The sequence below is a fragment of the Danio rerio genome, chromosome 5 (assembly GCF_049306965.1).
Source record: "Danio rerio strain Tuebingen ecotype United States chromosome 5, GRCz12tu, whole genome shotgun sequence".
NCBI classification, from domain to species: Eukaryota; Metazoa; Chordata; class Actinopteri; order Cypriniformes; family Danionidae; genus Danio; species Danio rerio.
In genome coordinates this window covers 21875248-21903214 of record NC_133180.1, presented here as the reverse complement: position 1 = coordinate 21903214, position 27967 = coordinate 21875248, and the positions used below count along the sequence as shown (strand labels likewise).

Genomic DNA, 27967 nt, shown 5'->3' with positions numbered 1-27967 from the left:
TGTGCTCATGGATCTTTATTGATGTATGGCAGTGGACTGTACATAGACTGTGGCTTACAGACTAAACTGAGCCAATTACAACCTCAAACACTTGACTGTTTATGCACTACTATATTAAAGCTGCTCGATGACACTCAGTTTTTTCATGAAATATGGTGTATGGCACATGTCAATGACTAACGTATTAAAAGAGAATAAAATACCTTAAGCAAATCACAAAATAGACACTCGTTTTGGATTGAGTTTTTTTAGCTGATGCTAAGAATTCAACAGATGGGCCATAAAATATGAGGAAGACTTGGTCTCATGCAGTGAAAATGGTACCAAAGACATTGTCATACGAAATGAGCATGAAAACCAAAACCCAAGCAATGCGCAACCTGATTTTACCAACTAGCTTGTAACAGTTCACAAACACAGAAACAAAGAAAGATCTTAAATAAGAAGTGTTCGGCTTAAATTACAATAAAACTAAAAACAATACAATTTTGTTTTAGAGCTTAAACAATTTCTGAAATGTAACATTCAGTGTGAAATTTTTGTCGACATTTCACATTTCTTTTCAGTGCTGAGTAACAACAAATTATTTAACTATGCGTAACAGTTACAATAAAAGTTATATCTCATTAATTTGGCTTACGAAAACAAAGACAGGGCTTCATAACTGTTGTCTGACAAGGCCTGAACTTCCTCCTAAACACAAAATAATGGAATCTTTATCTTCAGGAGGAGCAGTATATGTACAGTCTCACACAGCTGAACTGTAACCATCACCACCTACTGAGCGGAAACATGTTTGATAACCATATTCCTCTTGGGAAAACAACATGAATTTATGACACTGCATTGGAATTGCAATCCTTCACGGAACTTTAACTGGGTATAGATACTCTGTTCATCAAAAAATAAAGGCTAGCCTGAGTTTGAAATGACAGTGTGATGAGCAGTGAATTAAAATCAATGTAAAACATAATAAACACTATAAAATATGCAGACAATCTATAGGTACAGAACATTTGTACACAAGTGGAAATATACAGCTCAACTAACAAAGAACTGTAACAACAATGGCATCTCAATATATATAATATTCTTTTGTGGCATAAGAGATAAACATAAAAAGTTCACAAAAAAATAAAATAAGAAGCAAAAACACTGATTTGCACATACACGCACGCACACACACACACGCACGCGCGCGCGCGCACAAACACACACGCACCCACCCACACAGAAAATGGAATGACCCAAGGTTTATAGTTCAGTTTTCCGTTGTTTCCCTTCTTTTGTTCCTCATCTCCCACTTGCATACATGCCTGGATCTGCTTAACTCTCCTCTCTCTGTCTACGGTGGGATGTCCCTGGTGGTCCCAGAAGTTAGGCTGCTTCTTCCAGGGCAGGAAGCAGGCCTTTCTCTGTCAGATGAGCCTTGAGCGAGTTGAAGATGTGGAGCTGTTGGTCTGGTCTCAGAGCAAGAAGCTGCTGGATGACTTTTGAAGGGTTTGGCCCTCTAAATGAGAGGAAGGATGAAGCACAATGTTTAAACGCTATAGGGCCCTATCATACACCTGGCGCAATAAGGCGTGAGATGTGTCTCAGTTAGTATTTGAACCAACGACCTCCTTGCTGTGGGGCAACAGTGCTAGCTACTGAGCCATCGTGTCGCTCAAACTTAGAATTGAGAAGGAGGGAGAAGGGATAGATGGGGGGTCCAAAACGAAGATGTGGAATGAAGTTTAGGCTGGATATTTATATTGAATTTAGAGTGATCCGATTGGCTAGTTAGTGATTAGTGATAGGGATCAGCTGTAGTCAATCCTATCATGTGCTCCTCTCAAAATTAGTTTAAGAAACTTAAACATAAGAATATAATGTTTTTTTGGACATAACTCAGTTTATCGACCACACCTCGTTATTATTGTTCATTTATTCATTTGCTGGAAATTAAGACTAAAATTAGAAATAATGTTGAAACAAATCTTTGCGCTTAATAAGCAAAATTAAATATGTAGGCTAATGGAAGTCTTCAGTGGAGTGAGTTTCCACCACTTCCTTATCCACAAAATTAAAGTAAAGAGTAAAAGTAAAGTGGCCGAATGGAGGAGGCTCATTCTTTATCACTGTAGATAGTCTGTATAACTGTTTTCTCGCTAGTGAAGCATTTAGTTTTTCCACTTACAAAGTTCGCCATGTAAATAGCAAATATAAATAGCCATGGTGCTATGCAACTGACTTTTAAAAGAAAATGGGAGATGAAACTTTGATTGGTTTAATGCATATTACACTCAAAACACACCTAAAACTCATTAAAAAGAATAAGCACAACCCTGTTAGACCATGTGCCAGGATGAAAACCATATTTTTTGGTCCTTAAGAAAAAGTGGATTCGAACACACCCTACGCTTTAGACTTTGCGCCTAGATCGTTAAAATAGAGTCCATAGTCTCATTTACATCTATAATACTCTGGATATTATAATGTAACTAAATATAAAATGAATGTAATTACACTAGCTTATTTTTTCATACAAGTGCATAGAAAAGGAAAATTAAGAGATGACTTCGAAATTCAAAATTTCTCTGGATTAAAATGTTACTTCAAAAATGTAGAGCAATTATAGTTTGCAAAAAATAACATAATAAAAATTCCATGAATTTATGTCAGAAATTTATTTAATCTTTAGATAAAACAACAACAATGTTTTAACTTAAAAATGTTAAGAAATCCAAATTTATCAAAATGTAATAAATGTTTGAGCTCCAAATCAACATATTAGAATGATTTTTGAAGTATATAAAATATGAATGTTATATGAAAATGATTAGTCAAAACTAAGTAATGACTTCTAAAACATAGCTTTTGCATTACAAAACTAAATATTATTACATTTTATTGTGTTTCAAAACATGAAAAATAAACAATTGAACAAACAACTGAACAATAATGATGCAATGTAAATTTAGAATAACAGTCGTACCTGATGAAGCTGGCAATATAAACATTTACGAATGTGGCCATGAGATACTGACAGTCAAAGCGGTCCATGATCCCTCCATGACCTGGAATGGTGTTTGCAAAGTCCTGCACAGATGGACAATCACGAAGACAGATTGAGCAGAGTGTTAAACACAGGACAGGAGCATCTAAATGAGTCTTTAAGGGCTGTTTTTTCATATACAGTGACCTATTGTATGTCAAAAGACTAAGATAAATGATTTCTCAATTCATGACTCCTTTAAGACTGAACTATCGTGATGATCTGTGAGAGTATGAATTAAACTCACCTTGATTTTGAAGGCCCTTTTGAAGCCACTAGCGAAAAAGCCTCCAAACGGTCCCATGATGGAGGCAAAACTAGACAAGGCGATGCTGTGGATCTGGAATGGGTACAGCTTCACTGTGGTCTATTAAGACAATGGGAGAGAGATGGAAATGTGTAAGACACTGACTCCATTTATTTTTCTACATTCAAATTATGCAGCACTCAAAAAAAGATTCTGCTAATGCAATTTTGTTGTACAAGCAATGTTGGCAGCGACAAACACTGGACAAGAAGCAGAGCCGTGACAGAATCAACAGATGGCCATGTCTGAGCAACTGGTAAACACAGACACAAAGATCAGAAAAAAAAAGAGAATGGTGAAGGAGAAACAAGTGCGAGACATGTGGAGTAAGTGTCAAACAGAATGTGTGCATGCGAGTGTGTATTTTGTATTATTACCCAGCCAGTGATGGACTGAAGTACAGATGGCAGGCTGTAGTCTTGAAGCTGGAAGAGCTCAGATGGCTGACAGTCCACTGTAAATCTGTTGGAGTCGTTGTTGAACTCTACCGGACACACAAAGTAGCTGTAACCTGCCATCACATAGGACAGCTAGAGAGAGAAAGAAATTGTTAGTATTCAGATGCATTTTATTAGTGTTTCGAGAACTTTAAAAGGCGTCAAACAAAAGCAACTGTTATTATTATTTTACCAAGGATTCCAAATCTACATAATAACATTCAGCGAAGAGCAGAAAGTGGATTAGTACTCACTAAAATTCCAAAAACAATAGTGGAGAAGAAGCCACCGATAAACCCTTCCCATGTTTTCTTAGGAGACAACTGTAGAGAAAAATCAATGCTAATAAAATTACTAATAGATCACAGCATTAGAGAAAGTATGCAGATATTTAAGCCACACACAAAAAAACATTAATAAGCTGCATTCGAAAAAAAAAAAAAAAAAACACATTTCAAAAACAAAGGATTTTTTAAACATCATAAAACAGAACTTACAGCGGGGAAAATGAGTCCTGTTTTTCCTGGGAATAATATTTCTAAATGAGCTGTTGACATTAAATGGAACCAGATTTTGGTAAAAATCCATACAAAACATAAAAATAAAACAAAACATATGTGTCTTATATGTGTAAGAACAATGAAATGACACAAAGTCAAAGTACTGAACTACTGAAACATTTATTACTCTATATAAAAGGCTTTTTTGGCTGAGGGTAGGGTAAAGACACTTTTCATATGGAGAATGAAGTCACATGCATTACTCAGGTGAGAGTTTCACAGACTTCAACAAAGTTTAAAAATCCTGATGGCACTCTGGTCTCATCAATCAAATCTGATCTTTAGTTTGTATTTTCTATTGGATTCAAGTCAGATGATTGGCTGGGCCATTCTACAGCTTGACTTTCTTTCTCTGAAAGCTTTGGATAGTTTCCTTGGCTGTGTTTTGGATTATTGTCTGGCTGAAATGTCCACTATGGTTTAATCTTTATCATCCTGATCATGTAGACGTTGGACTGAAGCAGCTAATATTCATTTACAATGATAAAGGGCAAAGGCATTGTTGAATAACTACTGAGAGATTTCAGCTGCTGTCTGGGCTTTCACTGCCTTTCTACACCTCCCTTTATTCATGTGTTCAATACTTTTTCCCTGAGCCATTTAATTTCAACATGCATAACTTAATTTGTAAGTTAATTCGATTTATTTCTTTGCATATATGGATTTTCTTGGTTGTTACCAACATCAGGGGAACATTTCAAGTCAACAGCACTTTTAGAAAAGTTTTCTGAGAAAAATGGTCATGTGTTATACAATACTTATTTTTCCTGCTGTATATATAAACCAGTCAAACTTATGTACACTACATTAGTGGATCACATTTATGGGTAACATGCTATCTAAATATATCAGCTAGGATGGTATACGTCCACATCCACTAAGACCAGCTGATTAAAAACACCTGCTAAAATTATTAGTAAGGCTTAATAGATTAAATACAACTTTAATACACTCCGGTTCAAAAATGTGGGGTGAGTCAGACTCACCGAATTGACAAAAAGCTAATGACCTATATTCTAATATATAAATAAAGACATGTGAAATTAAAAGAAAAAGAGTTAAAATCTTATGGACAAAAACCCAAAAATATAAATGCTGTTTAATTTTTTTTATATATATATATATATATATATTAAAAAAGCATTCAAAGAAGAATTGTGTTTCTTCATCACCAAATCAGCATTTTAGAATAATTTTCTATTAATAATGATCATGTTACATTAAACACTGAAGTAAATATGTTGAAAATGCAGCTTTTTAAAGGAAAATATACATTGTTATCAACATTTAAAAATAACTAACTGTATTTTTGAACAAATTAAAACATGCTTGGTGAGCATAAGTGTTTTCTGACAACCTTTTACTATAATCCAGAAGCAAATAGTATATGGATATTAAACAATACTATTTAACAGTAATACTGTGATGCTAAAAGCACAAACCTTGATGAGTGGGGTGCGACCGAAAAAGAAGCCAAACATGTAAGCCATGATGTCATTACAGATAACGCAGGATATGGGCACGATAAACCTGCGCACACAAACAGATCCTCTTATAAAAGATTAAACAACCATACTGTATCCAATGTTCAGAAATGACATATGGGTCAAAGGGGTTATATTGGGGGTTTGACCGAGGTGTGCAGCAGGCATCATCTTACCAAATCATTCCCTCGAATAGGTTATGAATGATTAAGTGGGACTGAGTCACTACGATCAGCAGGGTCACATGAGTCCAGCCGAACTGCGGAAAGAGAGAGACTGGATGAATAGCTCTATTCACTTTAAATCTGGGACAAAAGGCAGTGCTGTAACAGGGAAGAGATGTAAAGTTTAACTGACAATCACGAATACCAGTTAACATGTTATGAAGGCTGACATGTGTTACGTATAGTGTAGTATGTTGCATGTGGAACCACTGGGTGTGTCCATATTCGATTTATTCATGAAAGCAGTTCCCGAGGCTGTCCACAAACTCACAATTGTGATCATGGCCAACCAAGTACTTGCATAGAATATTTCCTGTATTTGGCTTAGGGCTGTGCAGTATGACAGTGTATATATTCTGTATTATTTTAAATGGACAATATCATTTAATATTATTATGTGGTGTTACATATGTTAATTTTACATAATTTATTTTGTGGTGTTACAAAATGCATTGTTTACAGTAATGGATGGTGTCCACCGAAGCGTTTTTTTCTGCAGCAAAAACACAAGAGCTGCTGTAGAAAAGAAAAGGCTCAGCTGTGAGTGCTTCTTTGACCATCAAAGTTTTAAAATACACAGCGCACTCAGAGAAGAGTGCAAGACACACAATCAATGCCTTTAAAACTCAATGTAGAACACTTCGGTGGACACGCACCTTAATACTTTTTCATAATTTATACAAGCACAATATTACAGACCATTATGGGAATGCAGACAGAAATATGAATAACAGCATCGTAATAAAGTAAAAATTCAGAAAGTACATTTTATTTATTCATATTTTTTTTATTTTAAAGTTGGACAACTAACCATTTTTTAATTTATTTTATTTATATTTATTTTATAGTTCTACATCTGCCCAGAAGTTCAAAATAAAGTGAATTAAGCCTGCATTATGTTGAGAAAAAAAACGATTTGCAATATGCGACATAAATATGATTTCATATCAACAATGACTCTATAAGGAAATAATTAATCTTTTTACATTGATAGGGAGGATTTTCTAGGGAAGTGAGCATCTGGATAAGATCAATTAAAGCACAGATGAAAACAGTAGAGCAAAGATAACATTTGCCTCTTCAACTGCTCCAGAACGCAGCAGCACGAGTGGTCTTCAATGAACCTAAACGAGCACATGTCACTCCGCTGCTAGTCCGTTTGCACTGGCTGCCAGTCGCTGCTCGCATCAAATTCAAAGCTCTGATGTTTGCCTACAAAGTGACTTCTGGCCTTGCTCCTTCTTATCTACTCTCACTTCTGCAGATCTATGTGCCCTCCAGAAACTTGCGTTCTGTGAATGAACGTCGCCTCGTGGTTCCATCCCAAAGAGGGAAGAAATCACTTTCGCGAACGCTCACGCTCAATCTGCCCAGTTGGTGGAATGAACTCCCTAACTGCATCAGAACAGCAGAGTCACTCGCTACTTTCAAGAAACGACTAAAAACTCAACTATTTAGTCTCCACTTCACTTCCTAATCTGCAATTGCCTCTCTGAATATCACACTAACTGTACCCAAAAAAATAATAATAATAAAATAAAAAAAATACTAATACTACTAATACTTTTCTTCTTAGACTTTACAGACCTGAAACTTGCCTATAGCACTTTTCATTGTTGCTCTTAGATGTGTAAATTGCTTCCTTGTCCTCATTTGTAAGTCGCTTTGGATAAAAACGTCTGCTAAATGACTAAATGTAAATGTAAATATATTTGTTCCAATATCGAAGTACAGAAATTGAATAATCAAATGTAAAAAACACTGAAAAGTCTTCATTTTAAAAGACACAATTAATCTTTATTAAAGTGCCTAACTTTTTTCATTTCTTGTGTCCAAATGGTTTTAATTTACTTAAATTCTGCAATGTGACTACTGCAGATTCAAACATTGTGATATCGATGCTAAAACAATACATAGTAAAGTGCTAGAGTGAATTTAAAGAAATGGTAGTATACCCATATAAATAAATAAATAAATAAATAAATATATATATATATATATATATATATATATCGTTATCAGAATAGAATATGAGATTTCGGTCTAATTTGGCTCATGTGTTGTAGTTGGCATAAAGATTGCAATTAAATGCTAAATGTCTTGGGTATTTGAAGCTGTAGAACAGGCTAATACTGCCACATTAAGACTCACTCACCATGTAAAACTGTAGGCGATAGTGTTTCTTCACCAGGCTCAGAACAAACATGCAGAACCCTGTAAAGGACACAGACATCTGGTAAAACAGACAATTCCACCAATGCCATCAGCACATGTCTATGTGGCTAAATTTAGATAAGTCACGCGGTCACTAATTATCCTGTTTCACAGGAACCAGCTAGAAGACAAAAAAAATCCTGTTCAAATCTCCACAGTATTAAATAATTTGGTTTAAAGGTTCATCTAACAAATGTATTTTATGGACATTGAAAGCATAATAAATGCAAGTAAAGTGTCTGCTTTAATGTTTAATGTCAAGTAATTTCTGCAAAAATAAAATGTTAAAATGTGTGTGAAAATGATTGTTCCATCATCAATCAAGGTAAATAATAATTTTATGTAAAAGCTAAATAAATATTTATGAAACCACACACTTATTCTCTACTGTACTTGTAAAAATTTGTATTGAGAACATTTATATACATGACATTCTAAATTATTTTGAAAAATCAATTTTGTCTTTGTATGTTTATTACTTCAACTAACAGTAGAGGAAAAAAAGCATTCAGCACGTCACCATTTTCTCAGAAAACATATTTCTAAAAGTGCTGTTGACTTGAAATTTTCATCAGATGTTGGTAACAACCAAAGAAATCCAAATATGCAAAGAAAACAAATCAAATTGGTTTACAAATTTGGTTATGTGAAATAAAATGAAATAAAAAAATATTGAACACATAAAGAAGGGGAGGTGTGTAAAGGCAGTGAAAGCCCAAACAGCAGCTGAAATCTCTCAGTAGTTCTTCAGCAACCCTCTGCCCTTCCTCATTGTAAATTAATATTAGCTGTTTCAGTCCAACATCTATATTATTAGGAAGATGAAGATGAAACCAAGGTGGACATTTCAGCAAGACAATGATCCAAAGCACAACCAAGGATACTCTCAAATGCTTTCAGAGAAAGACAATTAAGCTGTAGAATGGCCCACCCGATCACCTGACTTCCATTCAATGGAAAATACTAAATAAAGATTGAATTTGATAGACGAGACCCACAGAACCATCAAGATTTTTACACTGTTGAAGTCTGTAAATACAAATCACACCTGAGCAATTCATGTGACTTTATTCTCTATATGAGAGGCATCTTTAAGCTGCCATTACAAAAAAAGCTTTTCATATAAGGTATTAAATACATATCAGTAGTTCAGTAGTTTTTCCTTGTGTCCTTTTATTATAACACCTAACCATTTTTTAAAAGATTTTTTTGGTTTTGTTTTATTTTTATGTTTGTATTTTTACCAAAATCTGGTCAATTCAATGTCAACAGCTCACTTCACAAAAAAAAAAAAAAAAAAAAAACGGTGTTCAATACTTTTCCCATTGTATGTAAGCTGATACATTTCACAGTGTTTAGATACATGCACGGTTAGTGTATATGTTGAGTTTGGGGTGCTTAAATAATTAATCTTGTATAATTTTCTTTTATTTGCACATTAATTTTTCATATTAAAAAGCCATGTTTGCTGCGATGTACTAACTGAACATTCTAACTAAATTTTAAAATAATATGCGACTTGTTGCTTGTCATTTAGCTGAAGATGAAATCTGCTGTGTTGCATCATTCTGTAGTAGAAAAAGAGCGAGGGGTGCAGACGCAGACGGAGAGAGAGCATAACCACATCCTGAATGAAATAAACTTAAAAAAAAAAAAAAAGTCAGTTAAAGTCACCACTAGTGCATTAACACTACTGGTGTTAATGCTAAACACATCTTAAAGTCCTCATTTGAGAAGACTTCCAACATTCAGCATAGCAACCGAACTGGGCAGCAAGTTTTACTTCTAAAATGCCCTTAAAGCCTTCATTAACACCACTGGTGTGCATTCCAACCTGTGAGGTACAGGGCAAATGAAATGAAGCGATGGTATTTGCTGAGGATTCGAAGAGGCTCCTCCCGCTGCACCAGAGTGAAGAAATAATCTGTCACTGTTTCCCCATAGAAGAAGTAGTTCACACACAACAGGAAGTACCTGTGGAAAGCCGTTATGAACAGCCGTCAGACAACATTATGACAAAGGCTTTTCACATGCATTCATTAATCAAAGTGTTTCTAATGGTAATTATAATGGGCCCATGTGAACGCAATAGGAGATGTTGGAAATAGACTGTTGCTGATCAGCAGCACAATAGGATTATGAACACATGGCTCTGAAATGGTTGCACTTACATCTGATTTGACAGATAATTCATCTACAAAACCTAAAAACTAAAAGAAAGTTCACCAGTGTTTGAAACTGTGAATCGCTCATGAACGGAATTTTACAATTTTCCCAGACACAAGAGAATCGATTGAGAATTAGTACAGTAAAACACTGCAAAGTTAAAATGTGTCAATGTTTTCTGATACAGCGAAGTGATTTAATCTATAATTGAGAATTTTAAAGAAGTGATAGATTCCTAATTTAAAAGAGTGCCTGAGTGCCCAAAGTCACAAAAAATGACATCAAAAAAGTCATCTAAAACAGTGTTTGGCTTTTTCAAAAGTCAAACAGATTTTATTAAACTATTAGAATGACCATATTTTATCCATAACCAACTTAAGAACAAAATGGTAGTTCATAGTAACATTGTTGACATGCTAATATTAAACATTAAAAAAAACATGCAAATAAAAAGGCATCAGCCTTTCAAAAAATTTTACGACTATGTGATTATGTTATAATTAAAGACACAGCGATAGCGTCATATGAAGCAGATTGATTTGATGGCATCAGGTTAAACTTTCTGACACCTTTACAGCACTCACATACATTAAAAATAAACACATGCCACAACTGAACATGGAGGATGGTCTCCGAGTGGCGTTCTCCAAAAATAAACAATGAACAGACTTGGGCCTTTTGGTATGTGTGTGCCGTTGTGTGCAAGGTTTATTTATTTATTAATACCTCACAGAATTTTGGTGGTCGTGAGCCACTGCCATTGTTATTTCAGGGGTCTCGTACTGAAGTTTGGGAACCCCTGATCCAAAATCTTTCTATACTATTCTATATACTATTCTATAATAACTAACACTATAAAGTTTTTATTAAGCATTAGCAAATAGTTAATTACTCATTTGTAAAGCAATAACTCTCCATTAAAAGACATTAGTAAGCGGTTAATAACTACAGCTACAATCTTGATTAATAAGCACATTATATTATGTGCTTAATGATTGTATTTTCATTCTTTGCTAATGATTAATTTAACTTTGCTAAATTAAGTATTGCATTATTTACAGACCAATCATCAACCAAGTAGCTGGTGTCTTTATTAAGATCATTCAAAATAAGAAAGTAAACGCTCAATTACATATTTTAATGAACACTGATACACCTTTTTTCCAGGTATATAGTAAGAGTTATTCTGGATGTTAATAAATACTTAACACATCTTCATGCAGTTTTGTGACCTAATCTAACATGAATCATATTAAGCATGAGCAAATAGTTAATTAATCAATAGTATAGATATTAAAAAGTGTTACAGTTGTTTTTTCATAAAATTGGCAAAAAGTTTTCATAGTGAAATATGCCATTTCTTACTGTGATTCTCTATAAAACCTTGGTCACACTTTACAATAAGGTTCTATTAGTCATTCATTCATTTTCTTTTCGTATAAGTCCCTCCACTAATCTGGGGTCGCCAGAGCGGAATGAACAGACAACTTATCCAGCATATGTTTTACGCAGCGGATGCCCTTCCAGCTGCAACCCATCACTAGGAAACACCCATACACTCTCATTCACACACTACAGACAATTTTAACTTTGAACTTGTGGGAGGAAACCGGAGCACCAGGAGGAAACCCATGCGAACACGGAGAGAACATGCAAACTCCACACAGAAATGCCACCTGACCCAGCCGAGGCTCAAATCAGCGACCTTCTTGCTATGAGGTGACAGCACTACCTACTGTGCCACCGTGTCACCCAGGTTCCATTAGTTAATGTCTTAATGTTTTATTACTAAAATAAACTTATATTAAACAATACTTGTACAGTAAAGCATTAATCATAGTAAAACATTTAATAATGCATTATTAAAATCCACATTTGTGCTTATTAACACTAGCTAAAGTTAACAGAAATGAACAATAAACAACTTTTTTTTCATAAACTAACATTGACAAATATGAATAAACAGTATAATAAATGTGTTGTTCATTGTTTGCTAATAAATGAACTTACATTAACTAATAGAACGTTGTTGTGAGGTGTAACCAAAATTTTGAACTCAACTATATTTAATTAGGGATCTTTCACTCATTACTACTTATATTTGCCAGATATATCAAATGTTCAACCCAAACCCTGAATATTAAAAATGCATAATTAAGCGAGATTTTCACGTTTACAAAACATGGTGAAAAGTTCCAGAAAACACTAAAAACAACTACAACTACTCTACAGTTCGACAGCGGTCTAAACCAGAGTGATTTTCTCATACCTCTATACAGCTGGTGATAGATAGCATGTATAGCTGGATGAATAAACAAGTGCAGTGGTTACTATTTTAACAAAGAAAATGAAACAACTTTTAAGACATCAAGACAGAGCTGCATTGTGAACAAATGCAAGGGTCATGCTTTACAATAAGGTTTCATTAGCTAATGTATTTACAAAAATAACTAATAACGAACAACAATTATACATCATTTATTAAATATACAATTAATATTAAAAATGAAAAACTTTATTTTCATTTAGTGAAAGTAACCAAGATAAATAAATACTGTAATTAATGCTTGCTTGCACGCCAGCAATCTAGTCCTTGCAGATGGCTGGAAAACATTCACTATTTCCCGAACTACAATTCTGCCACTGAACTGCACTACATTTCCCATCGTTCACCTCACACACAAGTTCCGGAGCACCACTGATTACTTTCACACAGCTGTAGCTCATGAAGACTGATTAGTTGGACTATTTTTAAACCTCACTTTCACATACACATTGCCGTGTCTTGTTTTCCTGTAGCATTACAGTGCGTTTTATTGTCTAGCCTAGCCTTGTTTCCTGAACCTTGCCTTGTTTGTCGTTTACGTTGTTTGTCACTTGTATCGACCTGCTTGCCTGTGACCACGATGATGACTTTGAATTTTCCTCATGATTCTGTTTTTTCCTGTTTTGATTATTTCCTACATGACTCTGAGTTAATAAACTGCATTTGGACCCTCGACTCCATTGTACCTTGGCATGTTACTCTTTGTTTGTTTGTTTGTTTCTTTCTTTCTTTCTTTCTTTCTTCCTTTCTTCCTTCCTTCCTTTCTTTGATTTATCTTTTGATTTATAACAACTTTTTAAAACATTCTCTTATACTATTTAAAAGTATGCATTCTCTTAAAATATGTTTTATGTTAGTAAATACACTAACATGAACTAATACAACCTTATTGAAAGCGTTAGAAATGAGGGTGTGGATGATGATGATACCCTCATTTACAGACAAAGACAAGTAAACTATAAGGTAAGAAATAATAATGAGAGCAGGAACAGACAGGGAGACATTGAAGTGTGAAAGTAAAGGCGACAGGTGTGTTTTGGAGGTCTTACCAGCTTAGTGTTCTGAACCAGGGCAGGTCGTAGGAGTGATACACACTGTAACCAATTGTGATGATCTCCTGGAAACACTTGATCTGAACGCACAGCACCTGTGGAACACACACAGAGGACAATAATAAAACCAACAGGCCGCCTACTCTGCTGTGCTACATCAAGCTGTTTTAGAAAGTGAGAACGCATACTGCGTGTGTGTGTGTGTGTGTGTGTGTGTGTTGCTCTATTTGGCAGGAAATAATGCGTTTTAAATGATTTATAAACAGCTTGGATGGAATGATATACCATAGTGGTTTCCGGCCATTGTTAAAAATGTATAATTTTGGCTAATTAATTGTGGACAACATTTTTTACATAGTTCTGGATATTAGATTATCATTCATTCATTTTCCTTCCCTTAGTCTCTATATCAGAGGTCGGCAAAGCAGAATGAACATCCAACTATTCCAGCCTGTTGGATGCCCTTCCAGCTGCAACCCAGTACTGGGAAACATCCATACACACTTATTCACACACACACTCATACTCTTTGGACAATTTAGTTTATTCAATACACCTATAGTGCATGTCTTTGGATTGTGGGGGAAACTGGAGCACCCAGAGAATACCCGCATAAACACGTGGAGAACATGCAAACTCTACATAGAAATGCCAACTGGCCCAAGCAGGAACTCCAATCCGCGACCTTCTTGCTAAGAGGCGACAGTGTTAACCACTAAGCCATTGTGCCCCCCTGATATTAGATTACATTGCTCCAAACTAGTTTTATTACTAGTGTTAACTAATATAGTATTATTAGTGGAGAATTTTCTATTCCAGTTAATTTATTCAGTAGTAAACATTTTTAAATTGTCTAATATTTTATATATCCAATGCTTTTTACCTTATTATTAATAACAGTATCAGTGTTGTTGTATTTATGTTAAAGAAATGTTTCACTCAAAATTAAAAATATGTTCTAAAATAATGTGGTTCCCATTCTTGATGGTTTTTCTTTTACTGAAAAAAAAAGAAAATATTTTAAAGAATATTAAAGGCCCATAGCCATTGACTTCAACAGAATTTAGTTTCTATTATGGATGTCAATGGCTACAGGTTCCTAACATCGTTTAAAATGTATTCTTTTGTGTTCAACTGTAAAAGAAACTGCTAAGGTTTGCAACCACTTGCAGGTGAGTAAATATGAATTTTTGGTTGAACTATCCATGTAAGCATTTCAATAAAGCCGTTTTTTAACAGTTCTTTTACATTTAGCACTTCAGTTGGACTAAAGAAAATGAAACACAAGACACATCACTTGTATAGTTTTGAATAGGGAAAAGTGTAAATGAAGCCCCGCCTCTACTACAGGAGCCTATCATTGATCGCTTCAGACTGACGATTCTCTGGGGAAGGAGCTCAAACCAGATGTGAGTTTCTGAAGATTTTTGTGTGAATTAAACTTTTAGAAATTAAACTTAAGAGTAAGTTGTTTAAAATTTTAATGGTGTGTGCAAATATGAAATTTAACCATAAGCTTTGCTAGCAATTTTTGACAATTTGATGTTTCCCCATTTAAACAGAATGCCTTAGCATACTGCCTGAGATGTGTTTCAAAGATGGCCAGAGTGAAATTATTTGTCATAAAGAGACTTTGGTTTAACTCCATAATTATTTCTTACTTGTATTTTAGTTGCCCTAAAATTAGACTTTGATATCTAGCCAGCTCAAAAATAATAATTATTCATATTTGATACTACGAAGTAAAATGTAAAGCCTAAATTAACATAGGCACAGCTTTGACCATTTAAAGACTACTGAACTGGGTGTTTAGAGTATTTCATTCAATGCTACATAATCATATGCTAACATTGCTAGCAGCTATAACATGGAAATAATAATCAGCTCCAATATTCGCAACAGTCAATCATGGAATAAAGTGGATAGTGATTATGCAAAGAGACTAAAACGCAGTCTCATAAGCACATCTGCAGAACTACTCCAAGACAAGCGATTCTCCAGCTCATAATGAGCAAAATGTTTAATATCGCTAACAAAATAATAAATAACATCAATGTCCATCTGTCATGTCTAAAAACAAAAACACCAAAGAGAGGGCATGTCAACATTAATTGCTTTGCGACTCTCCTCTGAAATATCATCTTGTTTATTTCCTATCAGTGTCATCATCCATATTAATATATTCCAGAGCCAGGGCAAACACTCCTAAGTGAGTTTAAAACAGTCTGGGGAGACCGGTTTGGACAGCCTAAGGGTAAATTAGCAGCAGATTTACAATTTTGGTTGAACTATTCCATAAGATCTTCTCTTGCAATAAATTACAAATGTCTCCCTGCTTTCATAAGCAGCACTGGCTTAATTTAATCTTGCATTTTGCCTCTGTCAGGCTAATCAGATTTGTTAAAGGGATAGTTCACCCAAAAATGAAAATATACCCACTATTTACTCTCTTACAAGTGGTTTCAAACAAGGGCTGCGCAATGTATCATTTCAGTATGGATATCGCAATGTGCGCAACCACATTAGTCACATTGCAAGATATGCAATGTTGTGTCTGAATTATAGTTGAACAGAAACCATACAATTGCATTTAATTACTGCATTTATATAGAATATATAGGCCTGTCACAATAATCTATATATCGACTTATCGCACAACACATGGACATGACCTCAATAATTTTTTGGTGAAGCAATATATACCACCCATATATAAAAAAACTGTTCTAGCAACATTTTAGTTGATTGTGCAACATTGCTATCTCTATTAAAGGTGTCAGTGTCAGTATGGTTAAAAAAACACTCTTAATATGTACTATAAATTACCTGGGACCAGATATCACAGCCTGTTATTTTTACCTTTCACTTTTTGATTAAAATGTATTATTATTATTATATTATTATTATTAAAATGACTATAATTAAGTGAAATACTGTATTCTTAAGAATAAAATTTGCGCTCTTTTGGAAAGTGCGCTTGCATTGTGATGGTATTATATTTTCATTCTGGCATATAACGAATGGCATAAAATGGTCTTAAAATGATGATAATATTGTTTATCGCAATATATTTTGGTGCAATATATCATAAAACAAAAAATAGATATCGTGACAGGCCTAAGAATATATACAAACCTTGAATTTTTGCCTTGTTTCTAGTCCAAATATATTAATTTCAAAGTTAAAACAAGATTATTTTACTTATCCCACTGGCAGATCATTTTACTAGCTTTAAAGTAGGGTTAGGCGAGATGGCCTTTAAAAAAAAAAATCCAAGATTAAAAAAAAAAAAAACATTTATTATAATTATTTTTTTACCACACAAACAAAAAAAAGTAGGAAAAGCATTTATGTCATTAAATTTATTCATTTTCTAAACCCGAATACTGTTCAACTTCTCATACAAGTGTCAAATAGTGCTACTCAAACTATCTTATGAAACTGTATACCTATTTCAGAATATTTAGCTCAGAAAAATGAAACAATCGCAATATCAGATTTTTCTAATATTATACAGTCCTGTTTTAAACCATTATTTGTGTCTTTATTCTGCTGAAAAACAAAAGAGGATGTTTTGGAGAAAACAGAAAACCTGTAACCATCTATTGGAAGTCAATAGTTACCGGTTTCCAGCTTTCTTCAAAATATCTTCCTTTGTGTTCAACAGAAAAAAGAAACTCAAACATGTTTGAGAAGTGTGAGTAAAGGATGAGTGAAAATGCAAGCGAAGTACACAGAACTAATTTAAGATCAACACAAGGATGTGTGACACTAATTAATAATTTCTAAATGAGTACTAGTAAAAATAAACACCAAATGTTTAATGCTGCATTTGGAAGCTTCGAAACCAGCTGTTCCCTAAAATTATGGCATCTGTGAAGCTCATTTCTGGTACATGGCCAAAAATCTGGGTGTACAAATGATACTCACAATCATCATCAGCACCATCGGCCCCAGATAAATAATGAAAAAGAAGAAGGAGATCATGGCTAGAGTCAGGATGCCCCTCACCCACCAGTTCTTCCATCTGCAGGAGAGACAAGCACAGTAACGCAAAGCATATTGGTTGCAAATATAATCTTCCTAATGCGACGACTAAAAGCTTTTTTATTGAATGAATCATCTGATGTTTATACAACACTCTACTACTAATATGCTCTGGACTGGGGACGCTTTATTTGCTTTTATTAATATTAGATTACATGCAAATGTCTTATACTTTGCTTTACTGAAATGTAGGGTTACAATTTATTTCATGGTGTCCTTGTTTGTGTAACTATATGTTTAAAGGGATAGTTCATTAAAAAAATATACTTATCCACTATTTACTTTCCCTGGTATATAAGTGGTTATATTTTCTTTCTTCTATTGAAAACTAAAGCCAATACTTTTAAGAAAGTTGAAAACCTGTAATAACTCACTTACATAGTAGGAAAAACAACTACTGTGGAAGTCAATGGTTACAGGTTTCCAGCTTTCTTTAAAATATCTGTGCTTATGTTCAGCAGAAGAAAGAAACTCAAACAAGTTTAGAACAAGTGGAGGATGAGTAAATGACCAAATTTTCAGTTTTGAGGGAACCATTCCTTTAAGTTAGGGGTTTCCAAACTCTGTTCTGGAGGGCCGGCATTGTGCTGAGATTAGCTTCAACACACCTGCCAGGAAGTTTGTAGTATATATAGAAAGAGCTTGATTAGCTGGTTCAGATGTGTTTGATTAGGGTTGGAGCTAAACTCTCTAGGACACCGGCCCTCCAGGACCGAGTTTGGACACCCCTGCTTTATTATAATTACTACCTACTTTGGTATGTACAAGGATAACTAGGACATCACAAAATAAAGTGCTCCCAATAGTTATTTTGCTTAATGATTTAAAGATATGTACCGTGAAGAAAGGCCTGAGAGGGCTTTATTGAGAACCTCCGGTGTGTCATCGGCAGAAACAGGAACCTCTGGTTTCGTCTCACTGTCTGAAGCTCCATCTCTCTCCTTGCCCTCTGTCTCAGAGCCCTGTAGACAGTTAGAAAGAATAACATATAATAAATTGTAATTAATTCATGAAAAATAGTATCGGTTTACTTGCAAAGAAGTCTGCATATTTAAAATTTATAAGAAATGTTGTTTTTTCCCCATCGAGGATGCTTTTGTTGATCAAGTTAAATCTGTTAAAGAATCCAGAAAAATGCTTTTATGTTTAAATGTTTACAATAACAATAAAAGTTAAATCAAATGAGAACAATATAATGATTTGTGCTCCAGCTTTGTTTACTAAGGCTTGGTTGTGTTCATTGGTGCAAAGCAATGTGTGCTCATGCTTCATTTGTAAAATATAGCATATATATATATATATATATATATATATATATATATATATATATATATATATATATATATATATAAATGCGTTTTTTTTTAATATAACTTATTTGATTATATACAGCTACTCCGCTAACATGAAAACGTCTGTCATATTTCCTAGTTCCTCCAAAAGACTGCCATCAACAGGCTCTGATTGGTCAGCTAACATAATGTGCTGTGATTCGCGGATTGGCTTCATATCACCAGGAAGCATCATGCCTCTATTAGCACGCGTTTTGCCTCTGCTGTGTGTTAGCCATATCAGTTTGAGCTTGAATCAGATAGAAAATGGAAAGCACACAGCTGAACCTCACGCCTGCTCTCTAAAATAAAATCTGACAAGTGCCTTTCACATATATTCCGAATAAGCATGTGTGAGTAATATGAAACATTCTCATATATTAAGCGAGTTTGTTTTTTGAGATGTAGAACGCAGGAAAAGCGGCCGCATAGTGAGAAACTGAAAGCGGTCGCATAGAGAGACACTGCAGCGCTGGTAAAGATTGTGGGTGTTTACAGCTGTTTGACTGATAAATATGAATATGTAACTAAATCTGTAATGGTTCAAACAACATTTCCTGTTGTTTACATCCTTGTTTATGTCCTCGCTACAATAGAAAGTTAACGCTAGAAATTGTGCATGTAAGTAGATCAATTTTAACAAATAAAAATACCTTCTCAGCTATAACGGTTCAGCAACTTTGGCCACACCCATGCACGAGGTGTATGTGGGCAACCTGAAGGGTAAATGATCTCATTAGCCTGGATGTATTTTTTTGTAGTCCTCAAACTTCATTCGTTGTAGGCTTATTTTAAGCTAACTCTGTAAAAGCAAATGTCTCCTTTTGCATTGAACTTTGAAAGTGTTACACTCAGAGATGTTGTTTATGTTCACACATCTACATTACACATGAACTGCAGTTTAAAATATGATATCACAGTGGACCACCCCTTTAAAGAACATGGGACACTGATGACTGGAGAAAGAAGAGGACAATTCAAAGTTATAATCAAAGGAAAAATGAAAAAGTTTTACTGTATTTCTCATTAATAAAAACTGCATTCTCCTCTTCGAGACCTTATTTTTTCTGGATTCTCTGTTTTAACTCTTGTACATCCAATATAAAAAGCTGTGTATACCACATTTGTAAGTAAATGTGTGCAATTTAAAAAAATCCTTTGAGTACATTCCCTGCTATTTCAGACTAGTTCCCTGCATCTTATTTGACTGATTGACCACAGAAAATACATTTCAAATAATACAATGCTGAAACTGGACCTATATGCCAGCATCTGTATCCAAAAGAACTGCGTGTCTCAGTAACCTGTTGCACAATTACAAATGACCTGCCTTTGTCACCATAGCAACTGGCCATCATCATCAGATGGGGCTGCACCAGTTAGCCTAACAGTTCTGATTGTTCCAGAAACCTCTTTCTCTTGGTCTGACATAAACCATTAGGATCTGATTACGATGAGCGCCCTGAAGCTAATGTACATCTACTGCTGACACTCAACAGACAGCAGGAGCTCCGGAAGGATCCAGGGTTTCCATGGAGACGGACTACATCCTGGTATTCAAGATGTTAAAAATACCCCCCCCTTCCCTTCATTCTGCCCACCTCCTCCCCTGTCTCTTAAACGCCCTGCCTGCTACAAATAGCCCGTCAGGCACGAGGACAGCCCACGCTTGCTAATAGACACAGCTTCAGTATTCCTGCCAAACTCGGCCCTTGCTCGTCTCAGAGTATGAGCAACACTTCGACAAAACTGGTGAACAGCATTAGTCATTGTAAATGTGGAATTCCCTGACAACAAGACAACAGTGACAATATACAAAAGAGATAATGGGTATGAGTACTTGATAATTGTCATATTAATTTAAAAGGCCTAAAGTATCTGATGATTGGCCTGAGAGAGAAAGACGAACAAAACTGCTTCCATCATTCATATAAAGTTGTTGTTTAAGTCCATTGGGAGTTGAAGTGTATTTTCAATTTGGAGGGAAGGGAGGCAGGTACTAGGGATGTCTGATCAATCGGCTGGAGATCGATATCGGCCGATAATCATATTTAATGACTTGATCGGTACTCGCTGATTTGGCCGATCTCATGAACCGATCGCAAGTGTTTGTTAATTAGTTTACAAGCAGAGGAAGACACAAGTGCGCACCTGGGTTACACATATTGCAGCTACAACACAAGGAGGTAAATGATGCTTGGGGCCGTGAGCGATCGCTGCACTCATGTCACAGCAGGTAAAATATATATACAGATGTGGTGTTTACACAGTGTATAGGTGACTCGTAGGAGTGATAATCTCTGTTGCCAGTGCATCCATTGTATATCCAGTGAATTGAGCTGTTGTGACGCGAGCAAAGCGATCACCCCTATCTAGTGTTTTAACCATATGACCTCTCCCGGAAGCTCCCCGAGTCTCCTGCATTTTCATAGTGGCTCCGTGATCTCCAGTAGGGTTGGGCGGTGTCGACCAATTTGGCATCGTACAATGTCTAATGTGAAACACAGCGATGGACGATGGTATTGTCGTCGTAGGTGGTGGTGAATTAACTATTTGTGAATAATAAATGAACTCGTAATGAATTAATTATTTGTAGCCTGCTGTTTCAACTTCCTGATCTGCATGGTCTTTGTTTTACCCATAACCAAATCATAAATAAATAAAAAAAAGTTACACACAAATTACCACCTGTCAATCACTTTTTCCGTGGGACTCTGGCATGAATATGCAGAGTGATCATAATGGCGTCAACAAATTAGGTTGGTAAAAAAGGTGCCCAACCAACAGTATTTGAAGTTTTTACTAAAATTACTAAGTACAAGCGTGAAAGCGAAAGACTGAATCAGTGAACTGACGCTGTGAAACGTTACCTGATAGATTAAAAGAGTTGTTAAATAAGGACAAGATTAATTAAATATCATGTTTTAACACTTCAAACTTTTTCTTGATTGAAACACGTTTAATTCTTCTTTCATCATTTGCAATGTTTGCTAATTGCATTGTTAGTCATTTTTCTTTCCAATTTTATTTATTTTTTTGTCCTAGATATTATTATCTGCAAAGCTACTTCTGACCACGACATGTTCACAAGATCTAGGTTAGGCGAGATCTCCACTTAAGCATCATGGAGCATTAGAATATGTACTCCGTATCGGCCAATCACCATGACAAGGAATCGGTACTCGGTATCGGCTATAAGGATTCTGATCAGAGCATCCTTTGCACGTATAATTTGTAAGGGCTATAAGAAACTACTTCTACCAGTTTTAAGGATGTGCTAAATCTAAATGACATTACATTTACATTCAGTCATTAAGCAGATGTAAAAAGGTGTGACATCATTGCAAACTTAAACACTGTTCTTTGGCATTTGCATCATACTATAAATAGTGTAAGTAGTGCAACACTTTTCAGAAGAAGAGATGCACTTTAAATACCTAGATGATGCACTTTTCAACCAATAAAAGAACACTCTCCACAGTCACAGCTTTGCTCATGTAATGGAAGGAAAGAAGCTATCAGACTTTATTTATCTAGGATTGTGCAAGCTAAATTCTCCTACATAAAGGATTATGCCACCTCCCAAGGGGGGAAAGGTACTATGTAATTTAGGTACTTGGTAATTTATTTAACTAATTTGGAAAACAGTGCGAATTTGGGTTTCTAAAAAAAAAAAAAAAAAGTTAGCATTTTATTTGGGATGAAACTAAACTCAACCACTTCAGGGTTGAGTGTTTAAGTGCATAGTGTAGAAGTACACAGTGCATTTGGGTAATTTACGATGCAACTAGAGACAAATGAGGAGAACATTATGAAGTTACAATTAGGGCTTTGCAAAGTGAGAAAAAATTGCCTAGGCACAAATGCGACATACTGAAATACATCTCAGCATTCTGTACACTTTTATATATGGATTTTGAAAAGTAATTATTATTTTGTTTATATTTCATTATATAATTTTATTAATTTTCCTTAGGCTTAGTTCCTTTATTCATCAGGGGTTGCCAGAGCGAAATGAACCGCCAACTATTACAACATATGTTTTACACAGCAGATGCCTTTCCAGCCGCAACCTAGTACTAGGAAACTCTTTTACACTCATTCACACATACACTACGGCCAATTTAGTTCATCCTATTTACTATGTCTTCGGACTGAGGGGAAATCCAGGCCAACATAGGAAGAACATACAAACTCCTCATAAAAATGCCAACTGGCCCAACCGAGACTCGAACCAGTGACCTTTTTGCTGTGAGGTGACTGTGAAAACAACTGAGCCACCGTTTATTTTTATTTCCAGATTAAAGACTAGTGCATATAACCACATAGGCTATCGTACATATTATGACCAAAAAAAGGTTAAACAATCATGACACTGTAACGTAACATTACAATAGAAATACAACACCTTTAAAGAATGATTTAAATTCACTGTCTGACAATAAATATTATTGCAAAATGTGCATTAGGTAGTTAATTGTGCTTCACTTTCTAGGAATTCATGCACGCTGCAGCAGTTTACTGGAGTTTATGACGTTTAGCAGAAACTTGCAGACGGCTCATGTCCTCCTGTCACCTAAATGGAAATATTTTTATGACTTTGAAACATTTACAGATAGAGAGTGTACAGTTACTTAGGAAATCATCATATCTTAAACCAGCACAAGTAGCAAATCTGTCAGCTCAGCTTCACATTTATCAGTCAAAGGTAAACTGCTCGAACTGAATGTGTTATGAGTTATTTTAAAGCCCTTCATATAAAGCCTGACTCATGTTTAAGACATATTGGATTAAGCACTTTTTTCTGGAGCAACTCCCTCTCTGTACTCTAGTATTTTTCACATGCTCAAAATCAAACTATACCTAAGGTCTATAAAAATATATAGCGATACATAATACAAACTAGATACATCCTGCTCAGCTCTATAACATGACCCTATAATTCATAATACAGTTATGAAAACTAATATGTCTGAAAGGGTTTGGATTTTTTTATATCTATAAAATATGCAAATATTAAGGAACAGCAATAAGTATATTTTTACTCAACTTAATTTTTTGTATCTAAATGATGATTTTATTCCCTCTAAACAATGAATTCTGGCCCAGTTGTTTATCCATTTTTTGACTAATTTGAGAAATATAAGACCAGGATGTCTCGTGAATAATCTCAACTAAATTCCTGTATTACAGCACAAAATCAAATATATGCCACACAACCTCCCTAGACAAATATTTACATAAGAATGGAGCAAACTAAAAGAGCAAGGTGACTTTCAGTGGAACAGCGTCACAGTATGCAGCAAATTATTTAATATCCAGTAGAAGAATTTGAATAGACCAAACTTGAACTCCAAGGAACAAATTTGGGATGAATTGTAATGACAATAGAGAAGCTGTTATAGCCACAAATGAACTATTAATGCCTGTGGTTTTGAAATTAAACATTAAATCAAGCACATATGGAAGATGTGTCCACATTTGCAGTTTCCTTCAGCTAAAATCAACTGAGACAAAGTGAGGCATGCTTTCTTGGTTTCATTACAATTGCATAGTGTACTATAATTTAATAAACCCAGCAGGGCTCTCTTGCCTCTTGGATGAATTCTTACAATGCTCGAACTCTCACAGCAACACAAACACAAATCTGTTTAGTACCTTGGGAAAATCCAACTCAAAAAACCTTTGTATGCAAAATGGTGTGACCCAACACGATCTCATGGCAATTCGTAACTTTTTGATTCAGTGGCTAATTTGTATGAATTCGTATGATCTCATTCCTGCAATTCAGTACGATTTGCTCATCCCCCAATGATGACAGAACTTAAACAAATTTGTACGAATTAGCCACTAAACCGACAAAACGTATAATGATTACCTTTCCTCGTGAGATCAGGCTGTGTGACCACACAATTTTCATTCATTCATTCATTCATTTTCGTTTCGGATAAGTCCTTTTACTAACACGGGGAGAACATGCAAACTCCACACAGAAATGCCAACTGACCCCAAACAATTGTTTTTTTTTTTAAAATAAGAATTAGTTTTTTTAATGCCACCGACAAATGTGTCCACACAACAGAATCCAGTAATTCATGTATTTTTTGTTTTACAGGGTTTGTGTACCATAAGAGGGTTTATACTTATGCATCGAGTAATCGGCGTGACCCGTGGCGGCTGCCTTGTGCGTAGCATGCATTTATATTTCTGTGTGCTGTTTGTGTTGCTCTCCAGTAACACTAAACAACTGAAACGCTAGCTGGCAGTAGGTTTAAATGTTCCTCTGTGCAGAGTTTCTTCATTAATGTTTTAATTTTTTCTGAACGCAACCTTAATGTACAAGTAGCTAAAACTCACTCATTCAGAGCCAGGAACCGGCGGACATGCAATGACTTTAATTATAAGATAAACACAAAACAAAAGTTTCCGTTTGGAGCTCCTTTTCAGGACTCAACACTTGTGAGTCCTGAAAAGTGTGTGTCTGCGTCGCCATCAGCCACAGTGAAGCCGCCTTTCCACTACACATGACATTTAGACACGACTGTCGGAATATGCCGTCTTGTGGCAATCACACACACAGAATTTTCAGTTTTGTTGTGCACCATGGGAGAGAAGCTGTTCTAACAGAGTCCTAAATAAGAGTGCAAAACGAACCTTTATTCTCTGTGTGTTCACCATGGTTGAGTGAATGAATACTAGAAACTCATAGACCGCTAAAAATATTGGAGGGAATGTGGAGACAACATAATAAATTTTTTTTACTCATTTATGGATAGAAAAGTTTTTTTAAACAGACTTTTTCTGATTAAAAACAACAACAACAACAACAACTAATATTTGTCATCTCACATACACAGACCTGCTTGGACAACAATAAAATACATTACATCCAGTCAGCCGATCATATATGGTCTATTCTTAGGAGTTTCAACAGATCCACAGCTCAATTCGGATCCGAATTTTCCACATACGGAAATGATCTGAACTCCACGCAGCTCCCGGCCTACTCTCCATTGGAAATTAATGACTTCCGGTCTGTCGCTTGTCGTGTGCAGTGAAAAAGAGGCTTAAGGGCTATGCGACTGCACGCAGGCTGCACCGGAGCATATGCGTGTGCTTGACAAAGAAGTATAAATCAGCCTTAAGGGTGATTAAATAATATTTTTGGAGGAAACACCTCTTTAACAAAGTCAAAACTGATTACATTACATTAAAATTGAGAGAATCTAACATTGACATTAGCCTTAAAAAAAGATTCTGATTTGTAATTTCTAATTTTAAAAACTTAATCCACAATGATAGAAATTCTATTATACTCTGATATATTTTAGAATTTAGAAGGACTGCAAGCCTAGATAAGCACCAAAATGTAATGCAAACTTTCAAGTAAATTTAAAAAGAAAAAAGACAGACACTAGGCAGCAAAATACAATCCATTTGCCTGACCACTGAATCTGATATGCGAACGAAGGCAGCACAAGGAGAAATTTGCATGACCAAGTCATTTGAAAATTATTCTATTTATCATTGTACAAACTTACACTACACTAGCAAGGTAAAACTATGTTTAAAATATATATTTTAATAAAATTCTTTGATTTTTCATCTGCATGTTGGTTGCCCTAAAGATATAAGTGGTTGTTGTGCTTATTTCTCTATTTTAAAGTAAATTATAAAAGAAACATAACATACACATGGAAGATTTTTGCTGAGCCACACAAATCGAAATGACCAAGGAAATTCTCAGAAATTATTGACCATGGATATTGACATATACAGAAAACTGTACGCAAGTACTAAGAATTCCTAAGATTATAGTGCTTTATCACATCTGACTGATGAAATATATCCTGAAATATTCAATACACTAAAAAACAAATCTGTAAAGATTCCACAAATACAAAACATTAACTGATTATTACAAGCCACTCGGATGAGTCTTCAAGTATGTGAAGTCAAAAAGAGTATTTATACACTGTGATGTTGAAAGGTCTGAGCTCATGCCTACAGGTCAAGCACTCCTGACACATGAATGTTGACTCACCCATCTGCCCACATCTCTCCCATTCTCCATATTTTCAACCTTTAGATCCAGACAGTGTAAGGATCAGTCCATGTACTCCAGAAGCCCCCAAACTCTGCTGAAAGCACAGCTCACAGGGAAGAGTTTTAACCTCGCTGCCCTCAACAGTACTAGGATTGTTCATGCCATTTAACTTCATTTTAGCAACTGCAAGGAATACAGTGTTAGGGTTTGTTTTGCTGGGACATACGGGCAGGAAACCTTCAAGTATTTGAGCAGGACAGGAAGAACATCAGCTCGTGACTCATGATGATGCTCAGACTCTCAACATGAGCTCTAATCTGCTTTATTATCCTCTCATATAATACAATCACTCAGCAAACCAACGACTTAAACGCTTGTATTTTCCTGTCGTGCCGTGACATGACAACAGATTCATAAACATGACGATCTATATAACCGCTTGTGTCTTTCCATGTATGACAGCATGTAGCTCATATGAAAGCTATAACAACATACATCTCTGTGCCTCATTCTGAAACGTTACCTTATCCTCCGAGTGTTGATGCTTCAGCTCTTTATCCGTCGCTCCTCGCTGTCGTAATTCTGTCATGGTGGGCTCGGTTTGGTGAAAATAGAGGCCTGGCGAAGAAGCAATCTTTGGGGGGTTGCTGTTCGTTTTCAATGATTGTTATTGGGACGGGAAAGGGAGATCGAGACTGCGCATGCGTGCAGAGAGAACGAGAGCGAGTGAACGAG

The 27967-nt window shown here is 35.4% G+C and overlaps 1 protein-coding gene across 1 annotated transcript; it reads right to left on the bottom strand.

The window, feature by feature from the left end:
* Positions 1–27931, bottom strand: cds2 (CDP-diacylglycerol synthase (phosphatidate cytidylyltransferase) 2). The gene is given in 13 exon segments (NM_201186.1): positions 1–1510; positions 2978–3081; positions 3285–3404; positions 3722–3874; positions 4036–4104; positions 5784–5871; positions 6002–6084; positions 8205–8263; positions 10098–10237; positions 13805–13902; positions 17738–17834; positions 18692–18816; positions 27756–27931. Coding segments are annotated over 13 exon segments (1335 nt in total). The 5' UTR covers positions 27822–27931; the 3' UTR covers positions 1–1377.
* Between the last annotated feature and the right edge of the window lie 36 nt (positions 27932–27967).